This window comes from Cetorhinus maximus, unplaced genomic scaffold (assembly GCF_964194155.1).
Source record: "Cetorhinus maximus unplaced genomic scaffold, sCetMax3.hap1.1 HAP1_SCAFFOLD_2215, whole genome shotgun sequence".
Lineage (NCBI taxonomy): Eukaryota > Metazoa > Chordata > Chondrichthyes > Lamniformes > Cetorhinidae > Cetorhinus > Cetorhinus maximus.
Window position 1 is genome coordinate 1 of NW_027598154.1, and position 13,210 is coordinate 13,210.

General features: G+C 50.6%; 1 protein-coding gene across 1 annotated transcript in view; it reads left to right on the forward strand.

The window, feature by feature from the left end:
- The first annotated feature begins 7,537 nt into the window (after positions 1-7,537).
- gh1 (growth hormone 1) overlaps positions 7,538-13,210 on the forward strand; it is a 42,581-nt gene continuing 36,908 nt past the window's right edge. Inside the window, exon 1 of the mRNA XM_078537338.1 lies at positions 7,538-7,589. Within this exon, the coding sequence (XP_078393464.1) occupies positions 7,538-7,589 (52 nt within the window). The remainder of the gene's footprint in view (positions 7,590-13,210) is intronic.

The following is a 13,210-nucleotide window of genomic DNA, read 5'->3' on the forward strand; positions in this document are numbered from 1 at the left end:
TGCAGGGTGTGGGTAAGCGCTGTGACGGGTCTTCCAAGCTGCTCATATTCAGCTCTTCAATGGAGAAGGTATCCTCTTGGCTGGAGGTGAGGATATGGATGGAGCTGAGGGACACGCTGGCTGAGGGCATGAATCACTTGGCAGAGCTCCCTGTGAACCAGAGGAAAGATAATTAGTGCATGACAGCAGAGTCAAAAGCGGGAGAGAGAGCACTCACAATTGTGGTGAGAGAGGGATGATGTGGTGCAGGATCCTCATGTGGGTTCACTACCAACCTCACCATCGCCACAGGCACGGTTCACGTCCTCACCAATCAGCATGTTGGCATGCTCGTCAAACTGAGTGAGTGGCCTAATGTGGGCCACTCCACCCCTGTCCCAGGACCTCTTCCTGCTGTTGTGAGCCAGATTCTCCTGCTTGAAAACAGGTGGAGAGAGTGTGAGCAGGACACATGGCATTGCGTGGAGTGTTTGTGTGGTGAGTGGATCCGTGGAGGGGATGAGGACGCGAGCTCCAGAGGGTATGAGCCTGATGGAGATGGGAGGGTATGTGTGAGAGTTAGTGTGGCCCTTGAGGTGTGAGATCCCTGTGGATGTGTAATGGGTTTGGAGTGTTGAGAGTGATGAGGCGGTTGACTTACCCTGGCGGAATGAATGAGAGCATTCATCCTCTTCCTGCACTGGATGGCTGACCTTCTCTGGTGCTCGGGTGCCACTGACCACTGCTGCCACCAGCTCCCAGGCTGGATTGGTGACTCAGGTGGACCCCCTGCAGCCAGGGCAGGATTAGAAGACTTCGTGGCAGCCCACCACTATGTCCAGCAGGAGTCCCAGAGAGGCATCTCTAAATTTGGGGGCTGACGTCTCCTTTGCTTTCAGGGCCGTCCGTCACCTGGAGCAGTCCTGCTCTGTAGACCTGAAGTAGGCTGCGCTCTGGTGCGCTTTAAATATGGCGTCCAGAGTGAAGAAGCGCTGAGGTCATGGCACGGTGGGCAAATTTGAGTCCACCCACCAGCGATCCACTGGGAATGGGACAACATGGAGCGAAAACCCGCCATTGCGGCCAGCGGTTAAAACAACCTTTTTCCTGCCCGCTACTGCACTTAGTGCAAATCTGGGACAATTTCGCCCATACAGTCTAGGGGCGGAATTCTCCCATCCCACCCGCAGTGGGTTTTGTGGCTGCGGGAACGGAGAATCCAGTGTTTTCCCGACAGATTTTTCATGGCAGGTTGGTCATCCTGCCGACTCGTGGCACGAACGCCATTCGCATTCATTAACATGTCATGAACGCTGATTAAAACAGCTGCTCTCCGGAATCTTGCCACGCCTTCCAATCTTGCGTCACGCCAACGGGAAATTACGTCAGCCTCAAATCCATTTGAAAAAGGGCGACATGCACAAGTCGGACCTCAGTTCACTGGTAACTTCGGGGTGAGTGGAACATACCTGCTGTAGCCGCTACGCCGGTCTTGTTGTGATGAATGCCACTCTCTTGGGGCTGTAGGGTTGGTCTGTTCCTTCCCTTTGATTTCATTGTCCCGAAGAACACCACAGTGCTGTGTTCCTCATGCAGGCCTCCACTTTCAGAGACTAGCACTTCAACCGGGGGTGGCTGTGAGGTGAAGGGTCAGGCTGACAAACACGGGGTGGGGGGGATCAACGGGGAGAGAAGGCTGTGGAATGGCAGTCAGGGGAAGGGTGAACATGAGGGGGGCCTTTCTGGGGTCGCCCTCTAACCTCTTGTTGCCATTGTAGTAAGCAGGAATCTGACCTCCTTGTGACAAAAGCCATTTAAAGCCAATGGCTTCATTCGCACTGTTAAAGAGCTATTCAGAGCTCAGTGGCTTCACATCACAGTAGCTGCATCTCAAGAGTAACACATCGGAATGTAGAATTTGGGAATGCAGGCAATAGTGAGGGAGGCACAGCTGTACCATATATGGCATTCCATCAATGAAGGCCTGTCACACGTTTACCAGATGTGACACTCCTAACAGGCCAAAGGGCATCCACTCATTCACCATGAGCAACTGATTGGTCATTAAAATGCCACATCTGAGATTGGAGCACAGAGCTAGTTTGGGTCAATCATCTCACTTAAACTTTTAGCATCCCACGCAGGGCTTAAGATGTTACATATCTGTGATGCCATCTTGCTCACCTCGATGTGTGTGCTGGTGTCTCAGGGACAAGGCGGCATCAGCCACCATGCAAGTAGGGCAGGAAAAACTATGGACCCTTACAGTCTTCAAACGTATCACCTTCTGAGCTTTGCTTTCTTCCCCCTTGAATCATTAATGTCTTCAGTGTTTCCTTTCAGAGAGAAGGCAAAAGCAGATATGGATCCAGGGCTCAATGTTGTCTTTGTCAGGGTCCTAATGCAGTGGTGGAGGTGAAGGAGGGAGAGGCGACGCTGCGCGTAGATCCAGCAGAAGAGACATGGTCGCGCAGAGCCACAGCATGAGCAGGAGGGTCAGGTGGAGAAACCCAGACATCAGGGGCAACTCACCAGACTTAGGGCTTATCATCCAAGATTTTCCTATTTACAAATGAGCAAGAGGCAATGCCACGCATGCCTGCGTTGTCCCAACATCTGGGATATCACATATGCCACATCCTTGGTGGAGACCTTTCACCATGTGGAGTTGGAGGGTATCTCCTGCCAGTGGCTTTGAAGGTGACCGCTGCGCTCAATTTCTTGGAGTCTGGTTCTTTCCAATGATCAACATGCATCTCTCAGCCCGCAACACATCGATGCACAAAGGAGGTCATAGATGCCCTTTAAAGGAAGGCCCACCATTATGTCAAGTTTGCTGTGGACAAAGGTAGCCAGGCTGCAAGATTCACCAGCTTTGCCGCCATCTCAGGCTTTCCCAGAATGCAGGGTGCAATAGACTGCACCCGTGTGGCTATACGGGCTCTATGGCAGCAGCCCCTAATGTTTATAAACCGCAAGGGCTATAATTCCATCAATTTGCAACTGGTGTGTGATCACCGGAAGCACATACTGCACGTTTGTGCATGATACCCTGGGAGTTGCCATGACTCCTACATCCTGAATCACTCCCAGGTGCCTGAGATTTTCAAGGGGCCATTATGCCTGAGGGATGGCTGCTTGCGGATAAGGGGTACCCACTGAAACGCTGGCTGATGACACCACTTCCTGAAAATCTCCAACTACTCCTTCTCTTACTTTACTAACTACCTTCCAGTCACCTTCCCACTTTCTATCCTTCTTGGCTTTAAAAGAGTTACGATAAAAGGTTTGGATCTATGAACTAATCATCAGCTATCTCTGCTGCTTGCCTTGCTGTTTTAACCCTCTGTTCTTCCACACGAGTTCTTACTACTGAAGGAATTGAATCTTTAAATTCTTCCAAAAGAATTACTTCTCTAAGAGCTGCATAGTTGTCTCTGCCTTTAATGCCCATACCAACCTGTCATAATTACTTTGTTTTACCCTCTCAAACTCAATATATAAGTCTGACCAGGCTATTTCCTCACATTCCTAAATTTCTGCCTGTACACCTCAGGAACCAACTCATATGTACTCAAAATAACCTTTTTTACTGCCTCATAATCCACCAATACCTCTTCTTACAGCAATGCATATATCTCATGAGCTCTGCCTACCAACCTAGACTGTAAAAGCAATGTCCAGATTTCTTGTGGCCATTTCATCTGCTTAGCCATCTTCTCAAATGAAATAAAGAATGCCTCTACATCCCTTTCCTCAAACTTGGGAAGTATCTGTACAAATTTAGACATCTCCCCACTGGCTTTTAAGTTGAAAGCAGTCATTTCCACATCAGAACCTTCTTCAGCATCAGATCTCTTTTTTAACTTCCAGCTTTCTAAGCCGATATTCTCTTTCTCTTTCCTTTTCTCTTCCCTCCGACGCTAACGTCTCCCCCCTAAAGTCAAGTTCTCTGGCCTTATCTTATTCCCTTTCTTTCTCCTGCCCTTCTGCTTGCTCCCTTTGAAATGCTCATTCTCTTTCCTTTTCCTTTTCCTCTAATTCAAGTTTTCATTTCCATTGCTTGTTCAAGTTCAAGCTTCTTCATTTGTAACTGAAGTCTCACTACCTCCAGCTGTGACTCATTAGTTCCAGGTATCCCTTCCAATTTCAAGTGGCTCAGTTCATAGCACCCTCACCTTTGAATCAGAGGGTTGTGGGTTCGTGTCCCACTCCCGGAAACCAAGAACTGTGATTGTACTCGATAGAGTTGCAATCTGTGACTGTTGATAACTCGAAAGAATTATGCCTGCTTTCTTTGCCTCTGCAGTTAAACCTAACTGCAACTATCTGCCAATTCTGTTAACTGACCTTAGTTATTTTTTGTAAATCAATCAGGGTTATTTCTTCTACTCCCAGAAAAGCCTCAGCAATGTTTAAAGCCATAATCACAGTCTCGCCACTTAAAATTCCTCAACACCAACCCCTGAGATCAATTTTCCTCTCGGACTCATAGCCTTAAGATTCACCAACTCTAAGCTAATCGACGCATTTCAAAAATCCTGTAAAGAGCCCAAAATTTTGTTATTATACAGCAGGTGGTTTTTGCCAGGCTGACCAAATCCACAAGGCAAACTTGGCCACGCTATCACAACGGTTTTGCAATTTGCATTTAGTGCGAGAAAATTTGTGTACTGAATTCAGAAGTATCAAGTCTACCAACACGTTAGAGATTTTAAAAATTAAATTAAAACATTTATTAACAAAAGTAAAGAATAAAACACGTACACAAGATTACAATTACACAGTTACTTGGTGTTATAGCAATTCCCAAAATTCCTAACCAACCAGACACCCAATGATACTTCCCCTTTAAGGCAACAGCCCAAAATAGATTTTAAATTTAAAGTGAGAATCCAGCAAGCACCCACTCATCAGTGGAATTCCAAAGGCTTTTACCACAACTTTGGTTACTGAAACAGCAGACTTCTGCAAAGTGGCTACAGGCTTTCCCCCCCAAGTCTGTTTCACACGGAGTACCTTTCAGATATTACACAGCCACACCTCACGCAGCCTTCCATCCTTCTTTTAAAACATTTCCCCTCTTTAATCTGTAAATCCCATTGTTCCCCCGTGTCTTTGGAATTTACTTTTCCCATAATATAAAAATCTTTTATGTTGTCATTATGGCCAGCACTTTTGGGAAAAAGCAACGTAATAACCTGCCTTATTCACTTTGTTAGTTGTAAACATCCTACCATGGACTTTTGAAAACCAAACACCTCTCCACTTATCCTAACACTCACATTTTATTCACACTCTATCTGCTGAGACTTTACCCTAATTCACTCATTAGCATTCCACATGCCCCTTTAGACCTAACTCTTTTGATAATTTCAACCTTGCAGTCTTCCCATTTCTAATTTAGTTAAATCAGCCACACATAAAGAATCATCCACACACACACACATACACACACAAACATAAGTCTATTTAACAATAACCTACAATAACATTATGAAAATTATGATAGTTTTGTGACAGCTGCCATCTAATGATGCCAACACTGCTGTGACTGAGATGTGGACATGCCTGGGGATCTCCTCCTCCCGTGCATGCCTTTTCTTCTGCCACTACCACTGAGGAGACACATATGCCGCTAGAATATCAATGCTGATGAGCTGCCCTCACTCAATGGTGTTCTTTGAGGGAGAAGGGTGAGAAACGCTTACATCTCACACTTCCAATAAAGATTTAAACACGTCTCCCTGACATCACACAAGGGATGCAGATACTTGTTCAACTGAGGTTGACATCACAGAAATGTGAATCTCACAGTGGGATGCTGTCGCTGAGTGGGAGGAAGGCTAAGCCTCGAAATAAGAAGGCTCCAAAGTATAAAATCACAACGCCTTTAGTTGACAGGAACATTCACATAATCATCAAATGTATTAACAAAAGTGCAAGTTATTTGCATGTCTAGCACACCTGTTACCCAAAAGTAACATCAATTTTTCTTAACTTTCCTAACTCGAACGCTAGGCCTGGGTGCAGCCCCGACATCCACAGCAGAGGTGGAGGCAGCTGCTGACTGCTACGTCCTGGCGTCTGTGATGACCTTGGCAGGCGTCCTCTGGTGACCCACGGCCTCTAGGGCCCCAGCCTGATAAGGGTCACCTGCTCAGGGGCAGAAGCGCCCTCGGCAGCCTGAGAAGCTGGAGTGGATGGGGCCACAGGCAGAGGGGGCTGTGAGCGGCTGCAAATCTTTGGATTGCCCTGAAAGGAGGCCCCCGGGGCGTCCAGCTGAAGCTCATCCTCCCTGTGGGTGCCCGAGGGCCCCACCCTGACTCCTGCAGAAGATGGTGCATTCAGAGGGCGGTCAAGTTGCTTCGTCGCCATTTTGCCCACATTCTGATGGTGCCCACCAGGGTGTGTGGTCATGGAGTGGGGGGCCGAGCACAAACCTGGCAAGACCCGCTGGACCAAGCTCTCTGTGATGTCCAGCCTTCCCATGGTGACCTCGAGTCGCTCGCATGTTGGAGCCACGACATCAGGCAGAATGCGGACGGACTCCTCCATCGTTCACTCTGAGTGACTGCCGAATCTCTGCCTGATGTTTCGCTGCCTGTTGTTGCATCTCCAGCATAGAGTTGTTGGCCGCTTCCAGAGGCTCATCACCCAACTCGGACCGAGTGAGTGGCTGATTTCCAGCAGCCCTTGGAGTGTTAAGAGACCTGGGCTGTCCCTGCCTCCGACTGCTGCGGGTATGTGTCAGAGAGCTGTTCCCCAGAAAGTGAGCCTGAGCCTAATCTACAGCTGTGCCCCACCGATGTGTGTATCTCTGAGCTGGTGTAGGGTGTGCGTGGGTGCTGTGATGGCTCTTCCAGAGCTTCCTCCTCGGATGAGGTCTGGGGGCTCGCACTGGGGGTGCTGGAATGGCTTGGGGGACTTGACGCTTTTGTGCCTAGAAAATAGAAAATAGAGTTTCTGTTAATGAACATGAGCTAGATAAGACTTGCACGTGACTCACTGTGAACGTCAGGATTTGATGAGGGGATGGAGCTGTGATCCGTACTAGGTTGCCTGGAGAGGCTGATCTCCCCTTCCCCACAAGAGCGATCCCTGTTGTCCCATAGCCAGCTCAGCTACAGCCTCCTCAGATTCACTGAGGGCGAGGATGTTGGACGTCCCTCCCATGGTCTGCACTCTCTCACACCCATTGTGCACCAACTTGGCCTGTCTGAAGAAGAAAGAAAGGCATGTGATGAGAAGGGATGGAGCAGAGGTTGGGTAAGATGCATGTTCCCCTACATGTGGTGAGCCCTCCCCAGAAGGACCAGAGGATGGAGTGTTAGTAACATGATAAGTGGGATGGTGGTGATGTGAACGTCTCGGTGAGAGAATGAGTGTTGATATGCGTGCCCCACTAATTGTTGTGTAAGACCCCTGAAGAGAGCAGCCGTTTGAGTGCATGATGCTATGATGAGAGTTGGATATTGGATGGTGTTGAAGGATGACTTACACTAGCGGAGCAGATGAGATCATTCATCCACTTCCTGCACTGGGTGGCACTTCGGGCATGGCTATCAGCCTCACTGACCTGGTCCATTACAGTGTCCCAGGCCCAAAAGGTAAGGCTGGTATTCTTCCTGCAGCCATCCGTGGGGTAGAGCATATGCAGTTGTTCCTGCACCCCTCTGACCAAGGCCTGGAGGACCTGGTGGGTGAAGTGGGGTACAGACTTGGTCCTGAGGCTCTCGGCCTTTCTGTGATGAGTTGTGGACATCTCTGGTGGGCTGGAGAGATTGAGATTGTGTGTTGGACTGGCATTCAAATATGGCGCCTGGACCTTCGAACTCAACAGCTAAGGCGGGCGGACGAATCATCTCCAGGTGATTCAGAGCAAAACGCGCCGCTGCATAATTAATGAGAATTCAAGTGCAGAATCGGGCACAAGTTGTCGCCATTACGGACGGTGGGCTGGGCACTGATGAAACTGCCCGACATCACACGTAGTTTCATTTTGGGAGAATTCTGCCCTCGGAGTCCATTGACTCTGTGTTTCGAGGAATTTTTAAACAATGGCTGGTATGAATTCCACAGATAATATTCATCTTTGTATGTCCATTCTAGGGGCAGGCCCCCCGCCCGTGGTTATTCAATTCAGAACTTTCCAGAAGCTTGATAGTCTGAATTGAATAAGCCAAGGTGGCCTGACCCCTTGATAGACATCTTAACAGTTCATCAGTGCCCATGTTAAACAAATAAAAGACAGTTCCAGAAGCTTCCATACGAAATTAGTCCATGTGTAAATTTATGAATATGACATGCCTTTACTGAGCGTGATATAATCTACGACTGTAACATGATATTTGGCGATAATCGGTGTGCCTCGGTGTATTTCATTGTGTGTGAAATCCTTCAAGTAATTTTTGAGAGGTGCAATCTGAGCACTTCATAAATTTATTTTCTTTTTCTTCAAAATGTTGGGACCAAAATACATCCTGTTGATATTTTAGGGAACAAACGTACAGTACTACTTACTGAAACTTGTATATCATCCGGGACAAATGAAAAATAAACGTTATGTTCATTTCTTAAACTATATAATACTATATAATACATAACACCCATTTATCCTGGGCAGGATTCATGGGCAGAATTTTCCTTCTTTTGGGGGGCGGGGAGCGGGAGTGGGAGCGGGAGCCGGTGCAGGCGGGTGCGGAACTAATCGCCACCCGCGATTGGGTCCGCGCCGCCATTTTACACGGGCGGGCCAATTAAGGCCCGCCCAGCGTATTTCACAACTCCCGAGGATCGCGTGAGTGGGCAGGAATTGGCACAGACCGCTGGGTCCAATGGCCACTCAGCAGCCTGTTTAAAAGAAGGCCTAAAAGAAGACCTTTTGTAGGCTGCTCAGAGTGGCCAGTTCCAGGCCGCAGCAGAGGGGTTCGGGTGAGCAGGCCAGGCTGGAGGGTGGGCCAGTGGCAGGTCACTGCACCCCTCGTTTTTCTGATGGCTGCCTTGCTGCCCTCCTCGAGGAGGTGGCAGCACGGCGGGAGGTGCTGGTCCCCCAGGATGGGAGGAGGAGGCCCCCCAACATGACGAAACGTGCCTGGGAGGAGGGGGTGGAGGTGGTGAGCTCCCGTAGCGTAGTGCAGTGCACCTGGATCCAGTGCCGCAAGCGCTTTAATGATTTGTTGTGCTCTGGCAGGGTGAGTACCATGTTGGCATTGGGCATTTTACCCAGCAGGTAGCCTTACCCTCTGCACTCCCCCACCCCCCCTCCCCCGCCAGGGTCTTAGTGTCGTGACGGCATTGAATCATTGAGGGCATTTTTCCTTTGTTGGGTGGGCCAGCAGATAGTGCCCATGCTGAGGTCAGCCTGAGTGGGTCATGAGGAGATGAGTTTTACCCAGCAGCATGTGTTGATCTTAGTCCCACATGACTGGTTTGGTGGCAGCCTAAAGGAGCTGCACCTAGGTGTCGACTCAGAACTCCAGGACATGTCCTGTTCAGGGTGATGAGATGGTGGAAGGGGAGCCAAAGGGTGGCGTGACAATGAACCATCTGCTGCCCTCTACGCTGCACACGCTTGCACCCCCTTGCTATGGGAGGAAATATCGTGTGGTTCCTAATGTGATGTAGGCAGCATGTGTCCAAGTGGGGGGTTGGGGAGTAGGCCTAGCATCTTTCTCTGAGTGCTCAGCAGCAGTGGAGTGAGGAGGCACTGGAGCCCTGATATGTCCCACTCTGGTTGGGGTGGGCCGTGCACGAACAGAGTCCATGTACAAGTTGCACAAATCAATGCTCTTCTCTCTTTTTCAGGAGAAGAATGCTCATAACGTGGCTGAGCGTGTGAGGACTGGAGGCGGCCAGGCACAGCTCTCCATATTAAGCCGCTTCAAGCAGGAGGCCCTTGAACTGGAGAGGCACCATGCACCCAGGTCCACTGGTGTCGGTGAGGCTGGGGTGGCACGGCCAGGTATTTAAGCCCAACAGTGAGGTCCGCATTGTCCTCCCAATGGCCATAGCACTGATGATTGTTAAATTAGTTATTGTTGCAACATTGTTGGGCCATTGGTTATGGAAGGTTGAGCGCATAATGAGCCGGGGGGACAGGGATGAACTTTGTCATTGTCTGTACGCTAACTGATCCACTGTCCTTGTTCTTCCTTTCAGCACCAGCTGAGCAGGGCCAGGAGGAAGAGCAATAGATGCCCCTTCTCACACCTGAGGGGCCTGAAGTCTCACCAGCGTCACGACATTTCTGCGAGGCAGGCACCAGCGCAGATACTAGCACCTCGGTGGGAATTCGAACATCGGTTAGTGGCCCGAGGCACGGCGGTGAGGGGACTTCACAGTTGCTGGAGGAGCTAACAGAGACAGAGAGTGTCCATGGTGCCAGCATTTGGAGGACTGCTGGGGACCAGGCACATGCTCAGTTGGTGCCTGATGATGTGCCTCCGGAGTTGTCCGCGATGCAGCAGGTGCAGGAAATGCGGCCGGGTGTGCGGGAGCATCTGGGGGAGATACATGAGGCTATGCTTGGCTTGGTGTCATTGGTGGAGGAGCCCACGTGGATACTCACCGAAGCAATGAGCCACATGTCCAAGCGCCATGCATCCTCCATGGAGGGTCGTGGAGATCCTACTCCAGGAGACCCGCCAGAGCTCCCTGGGGATGCACTCTGACCAACAAGCCCTCACATCGGCAATGACCTCAGCTGGTCACTGCCAGTGTGGGAGATGGTGTGGGCATCAAGCTTCCCAGCTTGTTGCACATCCATCCACGGTGAGCAGGGAGGTCTGAAGCGACCTCACATCGGCACAGCAGCTGCCTGTTGTCTCTGCGGGCACCTCTCAGGGCACTCCGGGTGAGGGAGGCAGCTCCTCCGCCCCTCTCCCAGTGACCGCTTCATCCGGTGAGGCTACGACAACTGGGGAGATGCCAGCTGTGGAACTGGCAGCTCCCTCCCAGGTGGGGCCAGCACAGGCTTCACAGGCCAGAGGACGACTGCCAAGGTCATCGAGGCCAACAGGACAGCAGAGTCAGCAGGCTGGCTCAGATACCATAGGCAGTGAGGGGACAGCACCTAGACATAGCACCCGTAAACAAAAGCACAAGGCACCTTAGGGACACCATGGGTTTTTCACTGGTGCATTTGTGTTGGCTGGAGATTAGGTCCTTATGATTTCTTTTTGATTGGTTTTTGTGATAAATTCTGCTTCATACATTAAATGCCAGATGTGTGACCATGCCTGAGGGTGCCTCATTTCTTCTGCATCTGTATGTTTAAGAAAAGTGTAATGAGTGATTTGTTGGACATTCAGCTTTATGTACAAGGCTGTACAAGTTAGTGCTGCTGACCTGGCAGATTTTGCACTTAGGTGTCGTGTATCGAGGTGGCAGCCCAGGCTGGTCCTGGTGATCCATTTGTGTTGTGCTAGCTGAAGGTTCATTGGATTAAAGCACCCTGGATGTCCCTGCCTCCCTGGAGTAGTCCTGGGTCAGTACCTACTCCCTCAGCGTTTCCCTGTGTCTGCTCATCCTCAAAGTCAGTGCTGGACTCATGGTGTGCAGCCGCAGACACTGCATCGACATCTTCATCATCCACTGCATCCCCCCTTTCCAGCGCAAGATTGTGGAGAGCGCAGCATGTAACCACTATCACCGAGACACGATCTGGGGGGTACTGGAGTGCGCCCACTGAATGGCCCAGGCATCGGAAGCGCATCTTGAGAAGACCGATGGCTCTCTCCACCACAGACCTTGTGGTGCCGTGGCTCCTATTGTACCGCTGCTCAGCTTCTGTTCTAGGATGGTGGAGCGGCGTCATGAGCCACCTTCTGAGGGGATAGCCCTTGTCACCCAGCAGATATCCATCCAGCTGGGCCGGAGCACTGAAGAGCCTCGGCACTTGGGAGTGTCTGAGGATGTAGGCATCATGGGAGCTGCCTAGGTAGAATCTGCATCCTGTGATCACACATTATCTGCACGTTCATGGAGTGGAAGCCCTTCCTGTTGACGAAGGCACCGGGCTTACCTGCTGGCGCCTTGATGGCCACATGTGTACAGTCTATAGCATCCTGGACACGGGGGAAGCCAGCAATGGCCGCGAAGCCTCTGGCTCACTGTGTCTGACTTGCCTGGTCCCAGTGGAAGTGGATGAAGGTCAATGCACACCTGAACAGAGCGTCTGTGACCTGCTTGACACAAGTGTGGACAGCTGATTGGGAGACACCACAAAGATCACCCGCTGACCCCTAGAAGGAGCCAGAGGCATAGAAGTTGAGGGCAGCTGTGACCTTTAGAGCCACTGTCATGGGGTGTCCACCCACACAGTTAGGGGAGATCTCAGGCCCAATCATCTGACAGATATAGTTGACTGTCTCCCTTGAGAGTCGGAACCTCCTTTGGCACTGCACCTCAGACATATTGAGGTAGCTGTTTTGCTGCCTGGAAACCCTGGCAGCAGGATAGTGACGTCTTCTGTGGCCCCTTCCATCTTGGACTATCTCTTGGCCCTGCGCCCCTTGTGCCTGCGCCTGTACTCCCACAGGTGGCTCCCCTGGAGGCTGAATGTGCACTCCTGGCCTCCTCCCCCTTCTAGCCTTCCCTTCCTCCTCAGAGGAGCTGCCTCCAGTAGACAGATCAGCTCCCATACCCAGGCTAAGGGGAGGCTTCCTGAAACCTGCAGGCCCAGAAAAGATTCCTCACTGCAGTGTGCTGACCTGAAGGTTAAGAGTCCAGAAAAAGCTGCTGGGATGCGTTCTGAGGTACTGCAGATCACACAAGCAAGTTTGAAAACCTTTCATCAATAAATACTTCACAGAGCAGATTCACGACCCCACTGAGCCCTCTTATCCTGCCCGTGGATGAGGTTAATAGAAATGCCTCCTACCTGCCTGCCCCTTGCGCCCGTGTGCCGACCCGAAGATTGCACGGCGCTAAGAAATTGTTACTTAATGGCGGGCGCGCATCAGACTTCGTCGCGCACCTGCCCAGCGAAATATTGCGTTGGCGCGGGGTGATGTTGGGACGTTCACCCGATGTCACTGCGCATCATTTTACGTGCAGATGTGTAGTGCCCACCTCCTGCACATCAAACCGAAAATTCTGCCCCATGTTTAAGTGTCTCCAATTAGGTTTTGACCAGTGACAGCAGTGAAATGGCCTTAACAAAAGTCACAAATATAACATTCTCTGTGACTGTGATCATGTTGCATTATCCCTCCTCATCCACCTCAAC